Raw genomic sequence first — 22,669 nt, forward strand, 5'->3', positions numbered from 1 at the left:
AAGTCCCGAAAAAAGAATTTTCCTGAGGGATTGATGAACTTCCTTCACATCTTTACCATGGACTATTTTGTCGAAAAGAACTGAGGTGTGTGACATGCTACATATGCTTATATGCAGTCTTGGAGACTTACTGTTAAATGAAAAAGTTGGAGTTTCATGATTATGGAAAGAATTAGTTCCTTTATATTTTAAAAGAAACTCCTCAAGGGAATTCCCTGGTTAGGACTCTGCGTTTTCACTGCCTGGGGCCTGGGTTCAGTCCCTGGTTGAGGAACTAAGATCCCACAAGCCATGCAGTGTGGCCTGAAAAATAAAAATAAAAAAAGAGTTCCTCAAACAAGAAGACATACATGAATATTGTATATGTATGTATATATGAGCACATGTATATTCCTTAGGAAGGATCTGCAAAGATACACACCAGACTGTTAATTATAGTTAGTCCTGGTGTGAGGGAAGTTCAGGATAATTTTCACTTTGTGTCTTTTTTTTTTCCCCTAAATCTCAGGAACGTATTCATAAATATGTAGTTAAAGAGAACTAGACTGAAAATTGAGCATTTTCAGAATATTAAAAATCTTGAGGCTGTAACCTTTGGTCTTGGCACCTCTCAGTGGTCCAGGATGGATAACTGTAAGAGCAGTTTGCCTGGGATAGAGTTAAGAGAAGAAAAAGTCTCTTTATTTCCTCTTCATAATTGAGGTGGAAAACAAGCAGCCTAAACAATGTTAAACTTGCTGGAGAGCGCATGAACGCGATCTTAGCAAGACCCTAACCCTGTAACTAGTGTAATTTTGTGTTTCCTTTTTAGCTCCGGACCAAAATTTAACAGTGCCATCCGAGGAAAGATTGGGTTGCCTCATAGCATCAAATTAAGGTTTTTAAACATACTTCTGAATTGTTTAAATTGTTTTTCAAGGAACTAACGTGGTGTACTTGTTTGGGTAACTTTTGAAACTTTTTAACTTGCAGCAGGCGACGCTCCCGAAGCAAAAGTCCATTCAGAAAAGACAAGAGCCCAGTGAGGTAACTGTTGTCCCTATTTCTTTTGTTTTGTACTTTTAGCTTTTATAAAGTTTTTACAACTTATGCTACTGCTAAATTTAATGACAAATAGTAATTTGGATCATATTAAATCTTGATTAATTTTGCAGTTCTAGTATTATTAATTTTTAAAAGATTTATTTATTTATTTATTTTTGGCTGAGTTGGGTCTTCATTGCTGCACGCGGGCTTTCTCTTGTGGGGGCAAGCGGGGGCTACTCTTCGTTGTGGTGCATGGGCTTCTCATCACGGAGGCCTCTCGTTGCGGAGCACGGCCTCTAGGCGTGAGGGCTTCAGTAGTTGTGGCTCACGGGCTCTAGAGCGCAGGCTCAGTAGTTGTGGCGCACGGGCTTAGTTGCTCTGCGGCATGTGGGATCTTCCCGGACCGGGGCACGAACCCGTGTCCCCTGCATCGGCAGGCGGACTCTCAACCACTGCGCCACCAGGGAAGCCCCCAATTCTAGTATTATTAATGTGAATTTCTAAGTTTTCAATAACTTGCATGTGAGAAGAACAGAGCAGAAGTTCCCACTTTAATGTGTAGATGTTACATGTGCTTTTATTTTCCTTCTATAGTAGCTAAAAAAAATTTTTTTAACATCTTTATTGGAGTGTAATTGCTTTACAGTGGTGTTAGTTTCTGCTTTATAACAAAGTGAATCAGTTACGCATATACATACGTTCCCATATCTCTTTCCTCTTGCGTCTCCCACCCTCCCTATCCCACCCCTCTATGTGGTCACAAAGCACCGGGCTGATCTCCCTGTGCCACGCAGCTGCCTCCCACTAGCTAGCTATTTTATGTTTGGTAGTGTATATATGTCCATGCCACTCTCTCACTTTGTCACAGCTTACCCTTCCCCCTCCCCATGTCCTCAAATCCATTCTCTAGTAGGTCTGTGTCTTTATTCCCGTCCTGCCCCTAGGTTCTTCATGACCATTTTTTTCCCCTTAGGTTCCATATATATGTGTTAGCATACGGTATTTGTTTTTCTTATTCTGACTTCATTCTTTATGACAGACTCTAGGTCCATCCACCTCACTACAAATAACTCAATTTCATTTCTTTTTATGGCTGAGTATATTCTACTGTATATATGTGCCACATCTTCTTTATCTGTTAATCCGATGATGGACACTTAGGTTGCTTCCATCTCCTGGCTGTTGTAAATAGAGCTGCAATGAACATTGTGGTACATGACTCTTTTTGAATTACGGTTTTCTCAAGGTATATGCCCAGTAGTGGGATTGTTGGGTCGTATGGTAGTTAATATTTGTAGTTTTTTAAGGAACCTCCATAATGTTTTTCATAGTGGCTGTATCAATTTACGTTCCCACCAGCAGTGCAAGAGTGTTCCCTTTTCTCCACACCCTCTCCAGCATTTATTGTTTCTAGATTTTTTGATGATGGCCATTCTGACCGGTGTGAGGTGATAATCTCATTGTAGTTTTGATTTGCATTTCTCTAATGATTAATGATGTTGAGCATTCTTTCATGTGTTGGCAGTGTGTCTAAAACTTTTTAATGGTAGCTGTAGAAAACTTTAGCCTTGACTCACCTTTGGAGTTAATAAATTTTAAGTTATTGAAATAACTTCTTGTGGGAAAGTAGTTGAAATAGTCATGAGTTTTGTCATTTGGCTCCATTACTTGAGAAAAGTATTTAATTTCCAAAATTGTAACTGAGTTGACTTGATTTCAAGTAGTAATATTATGTTCTTGAGTGTTTCTGCGAGGTATTTTCCTCTTAAAAAAAGATAAGCCTGATCTATCCAGTCTACCATTTTGGTTCAAGGAATGTTTTGTTAACACGATAGCATTGTTTTTTTACTGATGTTCTGGCTTCCCTTAAAAGGTACCTTTTAACTTTTGAGTCTATCTTCTTGTTTGACGTATTCTAACCCTAGGATTTAGTGATAGCCTTAATGTTCTTAAAGGCGCTCTTTGTAACAGATACTGAGTTTTTGTTTAATATTTAGTTTTCTTTCATGGGAAAACTCCCGTTTAGTTCTCATTCTTTGGATATAGTCAGCTTTGTACCGCTGTTTTACGGTAATAGGTTTAAAATTACTTGCAGATTTCTCAAGGGGATGTAACGTGAGTTTTGTAAAGTTCTTCCGGAGAATGTCCAGAACATGGTTAAGAAAGAGCATGTTTATGCTTACATTTTTAAGGATTTACTTAGAACCTTAATCTTAGTAGAATTATTTATAATAATGTCAGTAGACAATGTTATTTTTCCTTGACGTTCATTAAGTTAAATTTATCTCTTCTGCTCTTTTATTTTTCTCACGTATTTGGGCACTTTTAGTTTCCTCGGTAAATTTAGAAGTGTACACCATCTATTTGTAAACATGAGTAGATTAAATCCCACTATTGTTATTTGGCTAGATAATCTCTTGCTTTTCATTTCTGACTTGCTAATTGTTCCTGTCTCTGTATTCTATAACCATCAAGTATTTTTTCGGGTATTGAATTTGTAGAGTCTTAGTAAGACTGATCTAATTCTGATAAACAGCTGCCTCAGTATTCCATCTATCTCTCTCAGTTTGTGAAAAAAAATTCTTAGAGTCAAATAGTTTTCTTTACTCTCAAGTTTGTCATTTGTGATTATGAAACTTAATTTTATTTTATGATTTCCTTTTGGGGAAACATCCTTTCTACTAATTTGGATCAGTCCGACATTAGTGTGGACTCAGGGGTTATTACTTGTGACTGTCATTAAACTCTCAGGCTTCTGATTGGCCCTTTATTATCCTGGAGAGAGTACCATTTGTAAGATTGAGAGGCCAGTGGACTTTGGTCCTGATAATGTAAGATACTATCAGAAGAAACATTTAGAAATTATCATCATATTGAAGGCATTGAGTCACACTGAATTATTTTATGGACATTTTATATACATCATAGTTAAAATGGGCTTGGGAGTAGTGACAAACTGGTTTCAGGAAAGTTTATTCTGTTCACTGAAAATGTGCATTAAGAGTTATTTTAAAAGAATAAGTTATAAAGTTAATTCTATATTCTTTACCCCTGTTAGGGAGCCTATTGATAATCTGACTCCTGAGGAAAGAGATGCAAGGACCGTTTTCTGCATGCAGCTGGCAGCAAGAATTCGGCCAAGGGATTTGGAAGAGTTTTTCTCCACAGTAGGAAAGGTAATCTAAGCCTATTTACAGAGCTAATTTAAGTAGAAACTGCAAACAACATTTTAGCAATTGTCAGTGTGACAGATAAAATTAGAAAACATCTAAATACATTTTTTTGTTTGGTGGAATTAGGGAATTTTTTTTTAATATTTATTTATTTGGCTGCATCGGGTCTTAATTGCGGCATGCAAACTCTTAGTTGTGGCATGTGGGATCTAGTTCCCTGACTAGGGATCTAACCCGGCCCCCTGCATTGGAAGTGGAGAATCTTAGCAACTGGATGAAGTCCAGGGAATTTATTTTTGATACCATTTCTTTTTGCCTCACTTGGAAGTTAATAGTGTTGGAATTGATGTATGTTGATAAATGAATTGGGCCTACAAATTTACCTATTTAAAAAAATCTTTTTAATGGCTTGCTTTGCAATATCATTAATATGCCTCTTATCTTTTGAAATTATTATACTTACTGTGAATGGTTGCACAAACAGAACCTAAAGTGTGTGTTTTCTTTTTAGGTTCGAGATGTGAGGATGATTTCTGATAGAAATTCAAGACGTTCCAAAGGAATTGCTTATGTGGAATTTGTCGATGTTAGCTCAGTGCCTCTAGCAATAGGATTAACTGGCCAGCGGGTTTTAGGAGTGCCAATCATAGTACAAGCGTCACAGGTAACTTTTTTCTTGGTTAAGAATTTGATCATTGGTAGTGTTAGAAACTTGTTTCTTAGAGTTGTGTTGTAACGCCTTGAGCCTTACACAATCACCACTTCCTACCATAAGTCAGATGTTCTCAGGGTAGCTTTTTAAAAAAAAATTTGCCCTGATTTCTTTGATAATTGTGTATTCTTAATAACATCCTGTTCCATTTTAATGTAAGTTGTAAATACCTATTTCATGGAAAAGACTTGGGAACTTGTTCTAGAATTTTACTGATTTGTGATGACTTCTTATTTGGGGATAGAAGCATCTAAGAATATGTTTTCCCCTTCCATCTTTTAAATGGAATGGTTTTGACATTTTTAGTAAATTTAATATTTTCACTGTTTTAAAATACATACTTGCGAAAGATTTTATATAATGTTAAGAATAGTTTGAACAGCTAGCTGTTCTAGCATTTCTTGAAAGTAAGATGTTTCAGACTAATTTGGAGAATGTTTTTTAAGATAATCCAAATTATGATTTAATTTGCTGATGCTCCACAATAAATGAGTGTTGCCTTTGTAAAAATGAAATTAGTGTTAATATTTTAGTTCATTTAGGTATGGAAAAATTGGGATATATCATTCTACTGAGTATATATATATATATATATATATATATATATATATATGTATTTTTTTTTTTTTTTGTGGTACGTAGGCCTCTCACTGTTGTGGCCTCTCCGGTTGCGGAGCACAGGCTCCAGACGCGCAGGCTCAGCGGCCATGGCTTATGGGCCCAGCCGCTGCGCGGCATGTGGGATCTTCCTGGACCGGGGCACGAACCTGTGTCCCCTGCATTGGCTCTCAACCACTGCGCCACCAGGGAAGCCCCTTTATTGATTATATTAACGTGAAAGTATTTTTTTGATTTTTCATCAGTACCTTTTTGTACTAAGAAGCAAGTTGATTTCTGTGACTACCTGATAACTTAGATTTTTTAAATGGAGAATATAGGATTTAAAGAATTTATTTTTGGCCTTGCCGAGCGGCTTGTGGGATCTTAGTTCCCCCACAAGGGGTTGAACCGGGCCATGGCAGTGGCAAAAGTGCCGAGTTCTAACCACTGGACTGCCAAGGAATTCCTGAGGATTTAAAGAATATTTTTTGAGCGATACAAAGTAACAGTTCTTATGTTCGTTCCTTTTCAAACCCCTGAAACAAATACTCCTCATAACTCCTGGAAAATCTGGTTACTCATCAAGCTTTTACATCATTTTGTAGTTAGGCACAAAATTTGTAACCAGATCTTAAGTGAAATTCCAGTTTCACTGTTAAGCTGTAACTGTGGTCAGATTACTACCTTCTATTTCTAAAAGACGATGGTAGGTCCTACATAGTGTTTTAGCAGTATGTAATATTGGGTACTTATCATTTGATTATATGTCACAGTAAGAAAAGAATTGTTAGGAAGCAGGCTGGGGGGAATCATTGCTCAATTCATTTCCCATGATGGAGGACAAACCTAATAGTGTGTACGTTGGCCTGGCAAAGGGCTCAGAAGAATCACATTGATAAGTGAGATTTTGAATTCATTTAACTTTAACCTCCTATTATGCCCCAGTTTGTTAAAGGAGTTTGTGTTAGAATATAAATTGAGAACTGTTTGCTTTGAGAAGTACTTGGTATGGGAAAAAATGACTGCTGAACTGAATGGTTTACTTGGTTTGATTTATATTTATGTTAGTCTTTTTAAGATGGACAGCCAGTTGGTGTACTGTACGTTGAGTAACAGTGATATTGAGAGCACATGAATGATGAGTGTATTTAACACTTCCAGGAGATAATCTTGTATTTCCACATTTGGCATATCTGTTACCAGGATGCTGCTGTAGACTGGCATAATGTAGGGTTTTTTAAAATTTTTAAAAATATTTTAATATTTAATTTTGGCTACATTGGGTCTTTGTTGCTGTGTGCAGGCTTTCTCTAGTTGCAGTGAGTAGAGGCTACTCTTGGTTGTGGTGCGCAGGCTTCTCATTGCAGTGGGTTCTCTTGTTGCGGAGCACAGGCTCTAGGTGCTCCGGCTTCAGTAGTTGTGGCACATGGGCTCAGTAGTTGTGGCGCATGGGCTTAGCTGCTCCGTGACATGTGGGATCTTCCTGGACCAGGGCTCGAACCCGTGTCCCCTGCATTGGCAAGCATATTCTTAACCACTGTGCCACCAGGGAAGTCCCCAATATTCTTTTATGTATGACTTACACTTAGCATAATTTGATATCAGTTGTCATTAAGCAAACCTAAGGTATGGGTGGGATTTGCTACTCTGCTCAAAATGGTATTTATGCATTCTTAAGTGGATGTGTGATGTGCCTTATGTGTTGTCTTAACTAACTTGTAGGCAGAAAAAAACAGAGCTGCAGCAATGGCAAACAATCTACAGAAGGGAAGTGCTGGACCTATGAGGCTCTATGTGGGCTCGTTACATTTTAACATAACTGAAGATATGCTTCGGGGGATCTTTGAGCCTTTTGGAAGGGTAAGTCCCAAGTTTTTTAGTGGATCCTAAATCTTGAAACAAATGTAACTGCACAATAATTTATTTACTTTGTCATGTTTCTAAGAGATTAATGTTAGGATTGGAGTGGTTCTATAAAGTTTTTGAGACAACTTAGATCAAGTTAGTTTCCCTGAAGATAGCATTTGAAGACAGAATCTGTCAACATTTGTAATGTTACAGTGCAATGCATAGTATTAGCTTCAGTTATTAAAAAATCGACCTGAATGATAAAATGCACTATGCATTGGAGCAAGAGATTTTTTTTTTCTTGGTTTGTTTCTTAGGATAGTATTTCTTACTGAAAATTTAAGGGTATATAAGCTTCTCTGTACTTAATATGTAAGGAATTAGAATTAGACTATTTATGCCCATTTAGTCCTCTTTTTTTTTTTTTAAAGAACTCAGCTTTTTATTGAACGTGCTACTAAAGAGGTTTAGTCAAAAGGACCAAAGCTCATCTCATCATCAGACTCTTCAGATTTCTCTTTCTTTGCTTCCACTTTCTTCTCCTCAGCTGGGGCAGCAGTGGTGGAGGGGACAGGACCTCCTGCTGGTGTAGCACCAGCTGCTGGGGCAGGTCCACCTGCCCCCACATTGCAGATGAGGCTCCCGATGTTGACATTGGCCAAAGCCTTTGCAAACAGGCCTGGCCAGAAAGGTTCAACATTTACACCGGCTGCTTTAATGAGGGCATTGATCTTAACCTCCGTGACTGTCACCTCATCGTTGTGTAGGATGAGGGCCGAGTAGATGCAGGCGAGCTCTGAGACGGTGCAGGCGAGGGCTAGGCAGGGTCTGCCGGGCACGGTGCTAGTTGCCGGATGAAGTGAGGGCCTCACCCCAACGCGGCCTTAGCTTCCTCGGAAGGACCAAGCACCTTAGGGGAAGCTGAGGAAAAGGTTTTTCTTTTTTTTTTTTTAATTGAGATAAAATTGACACAGCATTGTCTAAGCTTAAGGTGTACAACATAGTGATTAAACTTACATGCATCATGAAATTATTACAATAGGTTTAGTGAACATCTGTCATCTCATACAGATACATTAAAGAAATAGATAACACATTTTTTTCCTTTGTGACGAGAACGTTTAGGATTTACTCTTGAGCCTTAATTTATGGTATATAGCAGTGTAATAATACATTACATCCCTAGTACTGATTTATAACTGGAAGTTTGTACCTTTAGACTACTTTCATCTAACTCTTCCCTCCGCCCTCTACCCCCGACCCCTCACCTCTTTGTTAGCCACAAATCTGATCTTTTTTTCCATGAATCTGTTTTTGAAGTACAATTGAATTGCAACACTAATAGTTCCTGGTACACAACATAGTAACTTGATATTTTTATGCATTTTTTCCAAAAGAATCACCAGGGTAAGTCTAATTCTCCTCATTTTAGAAGAGATGTTAGAATAAATGTTACTAGTAGGCTGTGCTCTGGTTTAAAAAATTCATTGTGTGGCCATGAATAAAAATCTTGGTTCCTGTCGTACCTTGTCCACTACTTAATCTTTATGGCCCTTGGATATACATTTCGTTGTTTTCTTTCACTACCCCACTCAGCCCCTTTGTTAAACTTTTATGTGTCAATAATGATAAAGTTGGGGTGTTGAATTTTGTGGGTGCTTTATATTTATTGGAAATATACACATATTAATGGTGCACAAATCATAATTGTATGAGTTGGTCAGTCATTACAAAATGAATACGTTCCTGAAACAACCAGAACATGAAATATAGTATGTGGGTGCTGTTTTTTAATTGTTCATGCTTCCTTTGTATGACCGAGTTTGTTGGGATATTGTGATGTAGTAAAACAGTTCCCTCAGTTAAGGTGAACAATCATTGTTTTGTAGCATATTCATAGTGTTGTGCAACCATCAGCCACATCCCATTGTTGTTTTTAGTTATTCCAACATTTCAGGCAATTTATTGTGTCTGGCATAATTGAGAATTAACATTCGGTGTATTTTAGCAAAGGGGAAGAAAAAAGGTTGATTTCATTTTTAACATTGTATTCTGCAAAGGATTTCAGATTTTTAGTGGGTTTTGATGCAAAAGACTCCCCAGTGCATAACTTCGTGTTTAGGAAGTTCCTCAGCCTCTAGAAAGAAGATTTTTTGGGTATGAGGGATTGTGATATGTCTTCTATTATGTTTTAGGGGGAGCCATTTTAAAATCATGTTTCAAGGGGTAAAATACTTTTGCCCCCCCTTTTTCATTTATATAAATAATAATTGTGGTTTTCATTTTTAGATTGAAAGTATCCAGCTCATGATGGATAGTGAAACAGGTCGATCCAAGGGGTATGGATTTATTACGGTAAGCAATTAACCATGATTAACATGACTTAAAAGTTTTTGATTTGAATAGCGTAGTGTAAAGCTTTATTGGTTATTGATAGTGGGGAAGGAGGTAAGGTTAATATTTTCAAGTGGTTTAACTTATTTTGCTGTTAGTAGCCAATTCTTAGTAGCTAAAGGGGTCCACCAAATGTGAAACTTAAAGCAGTTTGCTATCATTCTGTTTATGGTCAGTTTGGTTAGCCAACTGTTCATGTAATTGAAGTCATTCACTCCTTTAGGATTTCTTCAGTCTCTTTTGTGACACAGGATGTTAGTTGCATAAAGGTCTCTTGGAATTCTCTTACTTTTTATATGGACATGTCGGACAACCATGACCAGGATTGCCTTATTAAAAGTGCTTGTAGCTGACCGTTGAAGCCCAGTGCCTGAATAGGGTACGAAGTGGCAGCTTGGAATAATTGTGAATGGAGGTGCCCTTTTAAAAGTAAACTGTTTATATATTAATGTTCATGATGCAATCCAATTACATGAGAACAGTTTTTCAAATTATTTTTTAACCTTGGAAAGTGCTGGAAACACATTTTTAGTTTAAAATACAGATAGTTGTCACCACTGCTGCCATTATACACAAAAAATTTTAAAAATACAGAGATCCCAGATTTTATCAAGAAATAACAATTGTGTCTTATAACCAAATTTAAATAAAACTGAAACCTTTTCTGTAGTGATAATACGTTCCACTGTTCAGTGGGATTTTATCTATCTCAGTGTGTGTTGGTGAAAAGAAAAAAGTTATAAAACACCAACATGCTAATTTGTTACTAGTAACATTAGCATGATCTCCCCCTCCCCCCAAAAAAAGGTGTTCAAGGGATTTTACATGCAACTTACAAATATTTCCTCCTACTACTGTCTAAAGTATTTAGTGTTCTATGTGCTAGATTTAGTGCTTGAATATTTGCTCACTGGCCATATTTTCACTAGAATACTACTAAATGTCATGTAAACAATGAAGACATTTTGCAAAGCATTTTAATTTTTTAACATAAATCAAGTATGAACTATTTCCTATGACTTACTGATTTGTATGCAAAGCTAGATTATGTAGGGACTTTCCTGGTGGTCCAGTGGCTAAGACTCCGAGCTCCCAATGCAGGGGCCCCGGGGTTTGATCCCTGGTCAGGGAACTAGATCCCACATGCCACAACTAAGGGTTCGCATACTACAACCAAGCTCCTGCATGTGGCAACGAAGATCCCACCTACCACAACTAAGGCTTGGTGCAGTCAAATAAAGAAATATATTTTTTAAAGCAAGATCATGTAAATCTACATGGTTCTGTTGTGTGTGTAAATGTTTTTATATTTTGTAACTACTATCTGTAATTGTTCCCATCTCAATAATGAAAAAAATTATTTTTAAACAATTCAACATTCTGATGAAAGATGATGCTGTGGAATTAGAATATAGCCCGTTCTTCCATTATATTAAAACCAGATTGTGTGAATTAAAGTTTTATTGTGTCTGCATCCTGAAATTAAGACTAATACTTACTTAACTGGCAATAAAACAATGACTCAGAATTTTGTATTAAAAATTAAGTTTTGTATTAAAAACCTGAGTTGAACTTTTAATTTTCCTGAATAGTGTACTTTTAAGAGAGAAAAGAAGCAACATTTTAATTTATTCCAGCATATTAAAAAGGGTTTTGATGTTTGAAAAACTACTTTTCACATTTTGTTACTGAGATTCTTTATTCCCAAAGACAGGTGTCATTACTTGATAATGTCTTGCCCTTTAAACCACCACATTAATAAATCTAATATGTGTAAACTTTGGTGGTCTGATAATTTAGGTTATATTACTTACAGCTTGAACTTGTTACTTTATCATCCTTGCAGATGTAAATATTGAATATACTAGCTTTAAAAAGTAAGGGTTTCTTTACCTTGCATATGTAAATAATTGCTGGACTTTTTATCCCCCTCTCAATTGTATAGTTTTCTGATTCAGAATGTGCCAAGAAAGCTTTGGAACAACTTAATGGATTTGAGCTAGCAGGAAGGCCGATGAAAGTTGGTCATGTTACTGAACGTACTGATGCTTCCAGTGCTAGCTCATTTTTGGACAGTGATGAACTGGAAAGGACTGGAATTGACTTGGGAACAACTGGTCGTCTCCAGTTAATGGCTAGGCTCGCAGAGGGTAAGTTTATTCTAGTGTTGTGAATGATTTGTTGATACCGTAATGAGAAAGGTAACCATGCAGACAAATAAATGGAAAATTATTTTTTCTTATTTTTGGGTTGACTGTTATCCTTGGGTGGCACATGCGGTTTCATAGGTGAAATTCATTGCCTTAATTATAATGGAATCTACTTTATGATGGTGCTTTTTGAGTACCACAGCATATGTTACAGGATTTCTTTTGCTTTCTATTATATCCTCATACTTCAGAATAAATTGAGTTGCAGTGCTTAATACTACGTCCTGCCTGTACTGTTGGCCTCCCATATCTGTGAGTTCTGCATCTGAGTACGGAGGGGAGACTTTATCACGCCACTTTATATGAGGGACTTGAGCATTTGTGGATTTTGATATCTGAGGAGATCCTGGAAATAATCTCACCTGCCCTGTTACCAAAGACCACTGTAATTTGTTTTAATGAAGTGACTTTCGTATTAAGTAAGCAACCAGAAAACTAGGATTTTCCCACTCTTAAAGCAGGGACGTTAAGACCTATTCTTTTACAGGTACAGGCTTGCAGATCCCACCAGCAGCACAGCAGGCTTTGCAAATGAGTGGCTCTCTGGCATTTGGTGCTGTGGCAGGTAGGAATTGAATCTTTTCTATTTGAAATCATTGTTTTTTCACCTAATTCGAAAATTTTCCAAATTTTTGCATTTAAAAGGACTTACTGAGAATTCAATTCATCAAGTACTTTGAACTTACAGATTTCAAGAGTTCATGTAAGGAAGTGGTGATACAAGACATAATTATCCACTCATAATAAACTGTCAGGGTATTTTTGAACCCTGCATACCAATTTTTAGTTGAAATTGCTGTTGTATTTTGGGTTTGTTTTGATTGATTGATTGATTGATTTTTTGGCTGCATCATGTCTTAGTTGCGACATACGGGATCTTTTGTTGCAGCACGTGGGCTCCTCTCTAGTTGTGGCATGCGGGTTTTCTCTCTAGTGGTGTGCAGGTGTCAGGGTGTGTGGGCTCTGTAGCTTGCAGCATGCGAGCTCAGTAGTTGAGGCGCGTGGGCTTAGTTGCCACGTGGCATGTGGGATCTTAGTTCCCTGACTAGGGATCTAACCCGTGTCCCCTGCACTATAAGGCGAATTCTTTTATCATTGGACCACCAGGGGTCCCCGTAAGTTGTTAAGTCTTTTTAAATGTGTCACTTTTATTGAAGACCAAAAAGTTTATATTGTTTCAAAGGAAAAATAGTTTTTGTAATGTTTTTGTTTGGAAAGCTACCAGAGGCCTTTGAATCAAGCTTTATTTAAAATAATTACAGTGTTAAGAGTGCAGAGAATACTGCTTTCCTAATTAGAACATACTACAGTTGATCCTTGAACAACATGCGTTTGAACTGCAAGGGTTTACTTACACATGGATTTTTTTCAGTTGTAAATACCACATGTTAAATCCATGAATTTGGAAGGACTAAGGATATAGAGGGTCTACTATAAGTTACATATGGGTTTTCAACTGCTCAGATGGTTGGTGTCCCTAATCCCCAAGTTGTTCAAAGGTCAACTGTATTTTGAGATTTTGAGTTATAGAATGAAGTGCCTGGAGAGGTGAGGAAAAGAGGGAGAGAATTGATAGTTTCTTACAATTATGTAACAATGGGTTTAGTTTATGAAACACATTGTTTTCTTCTCTTTTGTGGCTCAGGTACTTGAAATTAACCCAAATCTATGAGCTAGGATAGTATTAAATTTTGAGATGTTCAAGTCTTGCTTTAGAATATCTGAGAACAACCGTTTGTAGTTTGTACTTTAGATGACAAGAAACACTAACCCAAGAAAGTATGGCAATATAAGATCATGGTACTGTATCTGAATATATAAAAAGTTCTGTGTGGTTGCTTCATGATTTCCTTTTCAATTGAAAAGCCATTAATAGGATCGTTTCTGCATCTGCATCATTCTTTATAGGGGGCAATTCTGTGTTTTCCTTTTTTAGTGAATATTCGAAAGTTTGTGAGTACTTTAGGGTCTTGTGCTTCCTTTCAAACTGATATATTTTGAAATCTGATGGGTAGTTTTTTAAAATTACTGACAATCATGTTAGTGTATTCATATGAGAAGGACAGTTATAACTATTAATGCATTTCTGTGTTTATGAATAAATTATTGTTTTGATTTAAACAAGTATTAGACATTTAATTTCTTTGCAGTGAACACGTAGTCATAGAATGTCACATACTGTAATTGAAGATACTAAAGGAAACCCATCACTTCAGAAATTTATCCTAGTCTCTGGCTTGACAGTTACTATTTTACCTGAAAACTGTATCCGTGTATTGCTTCCCATTGTTCAGGTCATTTTTTCAATAATTTAGAAAAATGCTAGAGTGTTTACCATATTCTAGATATTTCACTAGAGGCTGGTGCCTTTAGGGATTTAATACAAATACATATGATTCATTTCTAAACAATCTTCTGTTATATCCTGGCTGCTGTATCAAATATGTTGATTTGGTTTGTAAACAATATCTTCGCCTATAGTTTTTCAGTGTTAGACATTATTACTTTCCTAAGCCATTATCTCTCTTACGATGAATGAAGAATTACTGTACTTCCCTGGGCACACTTAACTGGGTAATTTATATTAAGGCTGAAAATTCTAAATGTCCATGGATTGCTTAAAATAGCCATTTAGTTAACTATTGGTTATACTCCCCCTTTTTAGTGTTGATAGATGATTTTAAAGTTTCGTACTGTTTTCTTAAAACTTCCAGTAAATTGCTATTACTACTGAATTAATAATCAGCACTCTATTTTAAGGTAAATATTTACATAACTGGGTATTTTTCTTCTGTCGTTAAAACCTTACACATTCCTTGTTAAAATAAGATAAATCGCTGAGTGTTGATGTCAATATTTGAGGCCCTTGTTGCCGAAGTTCTTAAAAGTTGTTTTTTGAAACCAAGAGTGGCCTATCACTATATCCACATGTCTTTATTCTGGAAGTTTAACGGGTCTTTTCTACGATAAGTTAGTTCTTATCTGTATGAAACCCATGCTTTGTTTCCTAACTTGTTACAAATGACCTGAAGAACCATTTTTGAAATTTTGATTTATATACAGTTAATATAGCATGGATTTCTGATAGCTATACATTTTTCCCCATTTTAGGGAAAAAAAGACAAATTGCTTTATAATTTAAAGTTTATTGACAATGTTCCTATGGTTCTTCAAGTTCCTTCAGTATACACCAGTTACATTTCTTCAACTCCCTGGGATGCCAGTTTTGAGCACCTAGGACCCAGGTATTCTTACATCCCCATGTGACTTGGGCTGCAGATCCCTTTTCATTTTTGCCTATGTTTTATGATCATTTTGTATACTCAACAAGAAGCCCAAATGGTAATAAAGTATTGCGGTTGAATCACGTGTTACTGAAAATAAGGTTACTGAATTCAAACAATTTCTATGTTGCATATATCTATAATTTTTAAACTTGAAGATACCTTTGGATACTGTGACATTTTCTTCACTTTTCACACTTGCTGCTGCTTTCACTTGATGGCAGCTTTCTCTTAATTGGCCTTCTCATGTAGAATTTTAATGATTATATGAGAAAATATATTGGTAGAAATCACCATTCTATACTAGATGGTTAGATTTTTCTTGTACTACATATAGTAAATCTGATTAGATTTCATTCCTGCCTCATTAAATTTCCAGAATAGGCCAGGAAATCAGACCTAATAAAACTACCACCTTCTGGGCTGGACATGACAACTTAAAAGAACTTAAATAATATATACATATGGTTAGAATGGGGTTTTTCACTACTTAATCGGTAGATTATTGAAAGTGTTTGACGTGTACTGTTGCAGTATTTACTCTTTCACCATAAACTTCTAAAGTTTAAAATGCTTACTGACACTGATAGAACAATAAATAGTTGAATATCCCAAGTACTTGGAATTGAATTCTCAAGATCAGGGTTTTCATGCATTTTTCTGACTGGTGTGCTTCCCTTTCCCCATTTCCCATTATTCCCATGTGAAGAGTAGTATAGTGGAATGCCTTTGAGATGTGGAAGAGTTCTAGGAATAGGAATAGAGAGGCATAAGTTTCCTAGGATAGGAGGAAAGAAAAAGGCCCCACAGCCTTGTCAATGAGGAATGGGGAAGGAGGTTTGGCTGCCAGGTTTTACTATAAGTTCATTTTGATAAACCCTGCTACCATAGTCCTCTTTTATTAATGCTTTCCTGACATTTACCCTGTTAGTTGAGGCTCTTCATTGTTCCTGCACTGAGCTGTAGAATTCTCTTTTGTTATAGATTTGCAAACAAGACTTTCCCAACAGACTGAAGGTGAGTTGAGTTTTTTATTTGTTTTTGAAGTGGATGTTAATGTAGCAGGACATAGTTGTGTATATATATTTTATCATAATTATTACTGTAGTTTGTATTTTGGGCCCAGTTTTGTCAGAATGACATACAGTGTCATTAACAGTAAGCCAGAAGGCCTAATCCAAGTCATTACAATTACATGAATAAAGATGATAAATGTCCATGCTTTTTTTGCTATAGCTTGCTTAGAATTATTTTCAACTTTGTATGCCTATCTTTGTGTTCTGATTGTACATTTTATATAGATATCAGAAAATGAAACTTGTCATTTTGGTAGACAAATCTTTTAGAACATGGAGTCTGTGAACTTAATATAAGGTTAGGAAAAACTAACTCCAGTGATTTGTGTAAGCAGTACCAAGCAATGAGATTTCCAGAACTAAATTGCATGCAGATTTCAGAGATTGTGAAACAATTTATAAAATAGGCTATTTTCTTAGTTTTCAATTATCAAGTAAATCTCTGCCACTTAATACAGCATTTTGTTGCAGTAATTTGGTATCTTACAGGATATACTTAAAGTCGTTTAGGTAAATGATTCTGTATGAAAAAGGTCTTTTCTTGTTCCTTGATAGTCAGGAATTAAATGTGTATCTTAATTTTTTCAGCAAAAGAGACAATTGTACTCAATCTTTTTTTTTTTCCTAACAGATTTTTAAAAGTAGAACTGGTGGATTTTCCTCTTAGTTATATTTCTATGCTGAATTCATTGTGTTCTGCATTCATCTAGGTTGAGCTGGAATATTTCCACGATACATTTTCTAATATTTTTCAGTATTCATAGCATACAGTGACCTTCTAGTGTTTTTTCCAAGCATACTTCATTCCATTTGTTTATGATAAAGGTACACAGTGGGCTTCGTTTTTTTTATTGTAATATAAGCACACTTGCATCTTTAACTTTCTTCAATAGAATTTGACGTTAGTTATCTTAGCATTTTTATTTTCATACAAAGTTTTATGAAAGACAAATACTTGTTTATTGAAGTAAACTATAAAGAAGCAAAAAGCACTTGTTACTCTATCAGAAACTATCTTTTTTATGATGTATTTCATGCACAGCCCTAGTTTTTATTCAGTGGTATGTTTCTTATACTTACTCAGGTTATTGTTCATTTTAATTACCATAATTTCTAATGCACTGTTTTATCCATAGCTTTGTTTATTATTGTTATGTATTGGAATGAAATTTGGTCAAATATTATGATTACGGTGAGTTCTGTAACAGCTACTGGTAATGTTTTCTAAGTCACATAAAAGCAATGGAGCAACTGTCTTGGAAAATGCACTTCAAACTTAAAACCAACATTGGTTTAAATTTGCTCCTAAGTATTAGTGTCCAGTAGTTTTTTATTTTTAACAATGACTATTATAGATACATATTACTCTTTTTAGTGTTTTCTCCTGCTAGAACAGACCTAATCATTTTAAAAATATTAATTTGATGTTGTAGTAGGTTTTATAGTCCTAAGATGTTAAATCTTAAATACTTGGATGGTTTTATGTATATTATTTTTAAAACTTCATCCTTTTATAATGTTTATATATTTAAAAGAAAATATGTAACTATATATTCATAGGCAGAAACATAAGAAATAAAACATGGTATAGATTTAGTTGGCATTTTAATACTGTATTTGCATCATCCCCTGCTTCTCAGGGTATTAACTCCAGCAGTCCTACGAAATCAGTCTTGTTTTTATTTTCTTGTTTGTATTATTGATATTTGTCTAATTGAATGAATTTTCACTACATTTAAGGTTTAACTTCCCTTCTAAAAACAAAAGTCCCAGCTTAGGATCAGCTATCTCAAATACTAAGTTGCCTTAGCTTTCTGGCAGCTAAAATGGGGTATTGTCATATACACTGATGTTTGATAGCATTATTGAATATGGTGAATTAGTGAAGTGACTGACTACCCTAGTTTCACCCTGTGGGTCCAGTGGTTATATTGGGCTTTGTTTTATTCATAGGGATATTCTGATGCATTTTCCATGAAACTGATTTCTCCCTTTCTTTTTTTTTTTTTTAGCTTCAGCATTAGCTGCAGCTGCCTCTGTTCAACCTCTTGCAACACAGTGTTTCCAACTCTCTAACATGTTTAACCCTCAAACGTAAGTAATATACTTTGGTCAAGTTCAAAAGGGTATGCTGTGAAATCTTTAATGTTTAACTTGTCTAAGTTAACATTTAGCATGTTTTCAACATATTTCATAGTTCAAACACTGCCACAATTTTGATCCTTTTAGTATAATTATTTTCCTGCACATTATGAATTGTTTCCCTTGAATGTGTTTGTAAGATTGGAATTCATTTGAAAGCTTTGTAGATTTTATGTTTTCCATTTATATCTAGTAGTTTTCTGTGAAGTTTGTATCAGTATTTATTTGTATCACCAGTATACTCTTTTCCTGGTCCTATGAAATGGTGATAAACTTGGTATAAGTATCTTTGAAAGATGTCAATTAACCACTTAAATGTTAAGCAAATGATTTTTAAAATAACACACTTAAGATTTTTTAGACAGATTGGAATATATGTGTATCATTTTATAAGTTTGAGTAGTGTCTCATAGATTTAATACTTTGTTACAGAGAAGAAGAAGTTGGATGGGATACAGAGATTAAAGATGATGTGATTGAAGAATGTAATAAACATGGAGGAGTTATTCATATTTATGTTGACAAAAATTCAGCTCAGGTATTTTGTTACTTTCTTGTGTCTTAATTTTCACACACTTGGGGCATATTATGATCACTGTTTTTCCTTAGAGCGTGTTGGGGTTTTTTGTTTTCTCCTGAGAGAAGCTTTAGCATACTGACTAAATATACCCCCTACAAAGTAAAGACACTTTTAAAATAGTTCAGGTCATCATGTAGCATTATTGTTGCTGGTTAGTGTTCAGAGGTTGCCATGAAATTCTGGCACCTTGATTTCATTCTTCAGCAGCTCTCACATCATAGAAGATAGTAACAAGGCCAGTTTTGGGGATGATGAAGTATTTTCAATAAATTTCTAGGTTATATATATTAGCTAGTGGAACAATTATGTAGTTATAGAGCAGTTTTTCTGTAGGTAACTTGAATAAACCTATTGGAATCCATGTTGTATATCACACCTTTAACCTTTTTTGTTGTATTTTAGGGCAATGTGTATGTGAAGTGCCCATCAATTGCTGCAGCCATTGCTGCTGTCAATGCATTGCATGGCAGGTGGTTTGCTGGTGAGTTTGACCTTTTTTCTGAGTGATTGTTTTTAATGGTCTAATCTAAGTGAAGAAGCTAAACGACCATATGTGTTTCTTTCAACAGGTAAAATGATAACAGCAGCGTATGTACCTCTTCCAACTTACCACAACCTCTTTCCTGATTCCATGACAGCAACACAACTACTGGTTCCAAGTAGACGATGAAGGAAAATAATAGTCCCTTATGTACATAGCTTTTTTTCTTTCTTGAGAATTCATCTTGAGTTATCTTTTATTTAGATAAAAATAAAGAGGCAAGGGTCTGCTGTCATTTGTATACAGTTCCTGTTACCTTGAAAAAATAAAAATGTTAACAGGAATGCAGTGTGCTCATTCTCCCTAACTAGCAAATCCCACTGTATACAAAGCTGTTCTCTTGTTCTGCCTTTTAAATGTACATGTAGAAAATTACATTAAGGATCTATAGGAATAGCTCTAGGGGAACAAATGTGCTTAACATAAAAAGGCAGACAGGGATGTAATGATGTTTTTAATGTTTCAGAAGCCTAACTTTTTACACAGCAGTTACATTTCACTAATGTTGATATTTGGTTAATGGTTTAGCAGAGGTTTCTGGAATACATAGTTTATGGAAATTCAAGACAGCTAAAAGGGCTGTTTGATTAACATCTCATCTTGCATTCTGATCAACTGGCAAGAAAAGGAGATTTCAAAATTACATTTCTGGATGGTATCTTTTCAATTAATGTATCTGTAAAAGTTTCTTTGTAAATATTATGTGTTCGGGTGTGTCTAAGATTCCAAACAAAATGATCCCTGCATTTCCTCAAGATGTTTAGTGACAGTCTGGTAAGCAAAGCAGTCTGAGCAAGAAATAGGAAATGCAGAAATAGGTTTTGTCTGGTTGCATATAATCTTTGCTCTTTTTAAGCTCTGTGAGCTCTGAAATATATTTTTGGGTTACTTCAGTGTGTTTGACAAGACAGCTTGATATTTCTATCAAACAAATGACTTTCATATTGCAACAATCTTTGTAAGAACCACTCAAATAAAATTCTCTTAAAAAGGCCACAAGAAATCTTCATTTTTGAAATGTTTTAAAGTCACAGAAACTTGGAAATAGAATATTAGTTTCTTTGACTTTTTAGTTGCCTCTTTGGGAAAATTCTTAGTGAAACTGTTGCCCTCAAGTTGTCCCTCTACATTCTTCTGTATCAGTCTTAGTACCGTACTACTTATTTAGGGTATTATATCAAAACTGAGGAACTTACCAAAAAGAAAACCAAACTGATTTGACCAGGCCTCAAACCTGGGCATCCTTAAGTCTCTCCTACGTTTTCTGGACATATTTGTGGGGGAAAAAAATGCCTTGTTATTTAAAAGCAAATACTGGAGAAAATGGTGTAAGTTCAAACTGGTTTCCCAAATTGATTTAACTGCATTTTTGAGCTTTAACTTGACTTGGGCAGCAACCCTTCATGATTTATACTCTGAACTCTGCTTCAAGTTTTTGTGTCTAGGTTGAATCTTTTGAGTAGGGGATGTTGCTGCTAATTGCTCCTTCCAATACTGATTTCCTCACCTGCCTGAATTTCTGTTACTACTGTATTGATTTGTTAGGGCTGAATCATAATTATTACAGTTTATTCAGATATGAAGATAACTCAGTTTGAGTTTAGAGGCATCACAGTTTTCTACCAACCCTTTTGAGGGATGTTTGTAATTCCCTTACTTGCTTCAGTTATTTAACCTGAAGAAAAATTTCAAGATTCGACTTTATTTTTGAACACCAGGCAGCAGTGTTATTGGGTGGCAGAGACATACATAATGCCAACTTTTTTCTTTCCAGATTACCTCCTAGTAATTAAAAATGTATTCTTGGATCAAGTTACTATCAGGTTTGTTCTGTCATTCCTTTCTAGGGAACTGGGCCAGCAAAGGTGCCTTCAGATGTTATTTAATCTCATCTGTTAAGACGTGGCAAAAATTTGCCCACCACCAAAGAATGAAATTTGGGTTGTAGGGCTTCCCTGGTGGCACAGTGGTTACGAATCCGCCTGCCAGTGCAGGGGACACAGGTTCGAGCCCTGGTCCAGGAAGATCCCACATGCCGCAGAGCAACTAAGCCCGTGCGCCACAACTACTGAAGCCTGTGCCCCTAGAGCCTGTGCTCCACCAGAGAAGATACGACAGTGAGAAACTCGTGCAAGAGTAGCCCTTGCTCACCGCAACTAGAGAAAGCCCGTGCACAGCAACGGAGACCCAACACAGCCAAAGCTAGATAAAAGAAATTTGGGTTGTAAATGATGTTCAAAGCAAATTTGTTAAAGAGTTCAGTCAAATAGAAGATAGCTCAAATGGCTATTTGGAGTGAGATCCTTTAATCAATTCCTGAGACAACATCCAATTTGGTTGTGAATTTTTTAGGTGCTGTAATTTCTGGGAGTGTCCTTGATTGCAGTTAGATCTGAGTGTCTTTATGCCCCCCAAATATTCCAGTGTAGTTTATTATAACATTACCATCTTCTTAATGATTGAGAAATATTTGAGGGGAACTCAGCAATATCAGGGAATATGTTGCTTGTACAGGTGAGGGAAACGAAACTACCTTAAGCCAATTAATAGAATTGGGGGGGGGGTCAGTTGGTAAAGTTTACATCTTCACTGGTGGCTGGTTAGAAAATTTTCTGGGATTCATGAAGCTGAGAGGTTAGTTGGTTTGAATTTGTTCTTTTTCTGATCAAGTCATATCTGAAGGACAATTTTTGGGTGAACAATGTAATAGCTAACCTTGTGACCTTGAGGAAAATCTAGACTTAACATTTTAAAGGTGAAAAACTAATAGCACCAACCTTAAAGGGTTGAATAATAAGGATTTACTAGAATCTGTGAAAAGTTCCAGGTATGCAGAATCATTCTAAACTATTTTTAAAAAGTTGGGTCTTCGTTGTGGCATGTGGGATCTAGTTCCCTGAGCAGGGATCAAACCTGGGTCCCCTGCATTGGGAGCACCTAGTCTTAGCCACTGGACCACCAGGGAAGTCCCCCCAACTTTGGATTAACAGAAAGGTCTTGTGAAACAAGACACCAAACCTCACTAGCTCACCTGCAAAGATCTCTAACCAAGCTGGGTAACAGGCTGAGAGAAAAAATGCTTC

The 22,669-nt window shown here is 36.0% G+C and overlaps 2 protein-coding genes across 14 annotated transcripts in view; one reads left to right on the plus strand and one right to left on the minus strand.

The window, feature by feature from the left end:
* Window positions 1-20,580, plus strand: part of RBM39 (RNA binding motif protein 39) — a 30,041-nt gene extending 9,461 nt beyond the window's left edge. For 7 of the 13 annotated variants that reach the window (XM_032606491.1, XM_032606483.1, XM_032606489.1 and 4 more), the window contains 13 exons: window positions 812-877; window positions 973-1,026; window positions 4,085-4,202; window positions 4,711-4,863; window positions 7,234-7,371; window positions 9,649-9,714; window positions 11,699-11,903; window positions 12,451-12,528; window positions 16,214-16,264; window positions 18,336-18,417; window positions 18,898-19,003; window positions 19,448-19,526; window positions 19,615-20,579. In XM_032606491.1, the coding sequence (XP_032462382.1) occupies window positions 4,140-4,202; window positions 4,711-4,863; window positions 7,234-7,371; window positions 9,649-9,714; window positions 11,699-11,903; window positions 12,451-12,528; window positions 16,214-16,264; window positions 18,336-18,417; window positions 18,898-19,003; window positions 19,448-19,526; window positions 19,615-19,715 (1,122 nt within the window). In that variant the 5' untranslated portion in view covers window positions 812-877; window positions 973-1,026; window positions 4,085-4,139 and the 3' untranslated portion in view covers window positions 19,716-20,579. Of the gene's footprint in view, window positions 1-811; window positions 878-972; window positions 1,027-4,084; window positions 4,203-4,710; window positions 4,864-7,233; window positions 7,372-9,648; window positions 11,904-12,450; window positions 12,529-16,213; window positions 18,418-18,897; window positions 19,004-19,447; window positions 19,527-19,614 lie in introns of all 13 variants that reach the window. The other 6 variants (XM_032606485.1, XM_032606496.1, XM_032606486.1 and 3 more) reach the window with 5 other exon arrangements.
* LOC116739777 (60S acidic ribosomal protein P1-like) lies at window positions 7,763-8,721 on the minus strand. Its single transcript, XM_032604483.1, has 2 exons — window positions 8,715-8,721; window positions 7,763-8,242 (listed from the first exon to the last, which is right to left on the minus strand). The coding sequence occupies exons 1-2, from the start codon at window positions 8,719-8,721 to the stop codon at window positions 7,827-7,829; spliced, it is 423 nt and encodes a 140-aa protein (XP_032460374.1). The 3' UTR covers window positions 7,763-7,826.
* Window positions 20,581-22,669: the final 2,089 nt, after the last annotated feature.

Source organism: Phocoena sinus, chromosome 15, assembly GCF_008692025.1.
Source record: "Phocoena sinus isolate mPhoSin1 chromosome 15, mPhoSin1.pri, whole genome shotgun sequence".
Lineage (NCBI taxonomy): Eukaryota > Metazoa > Chordata > Mammalia > Artiodactyla > Phocoenidae > Phocoena > Phocoena sinus.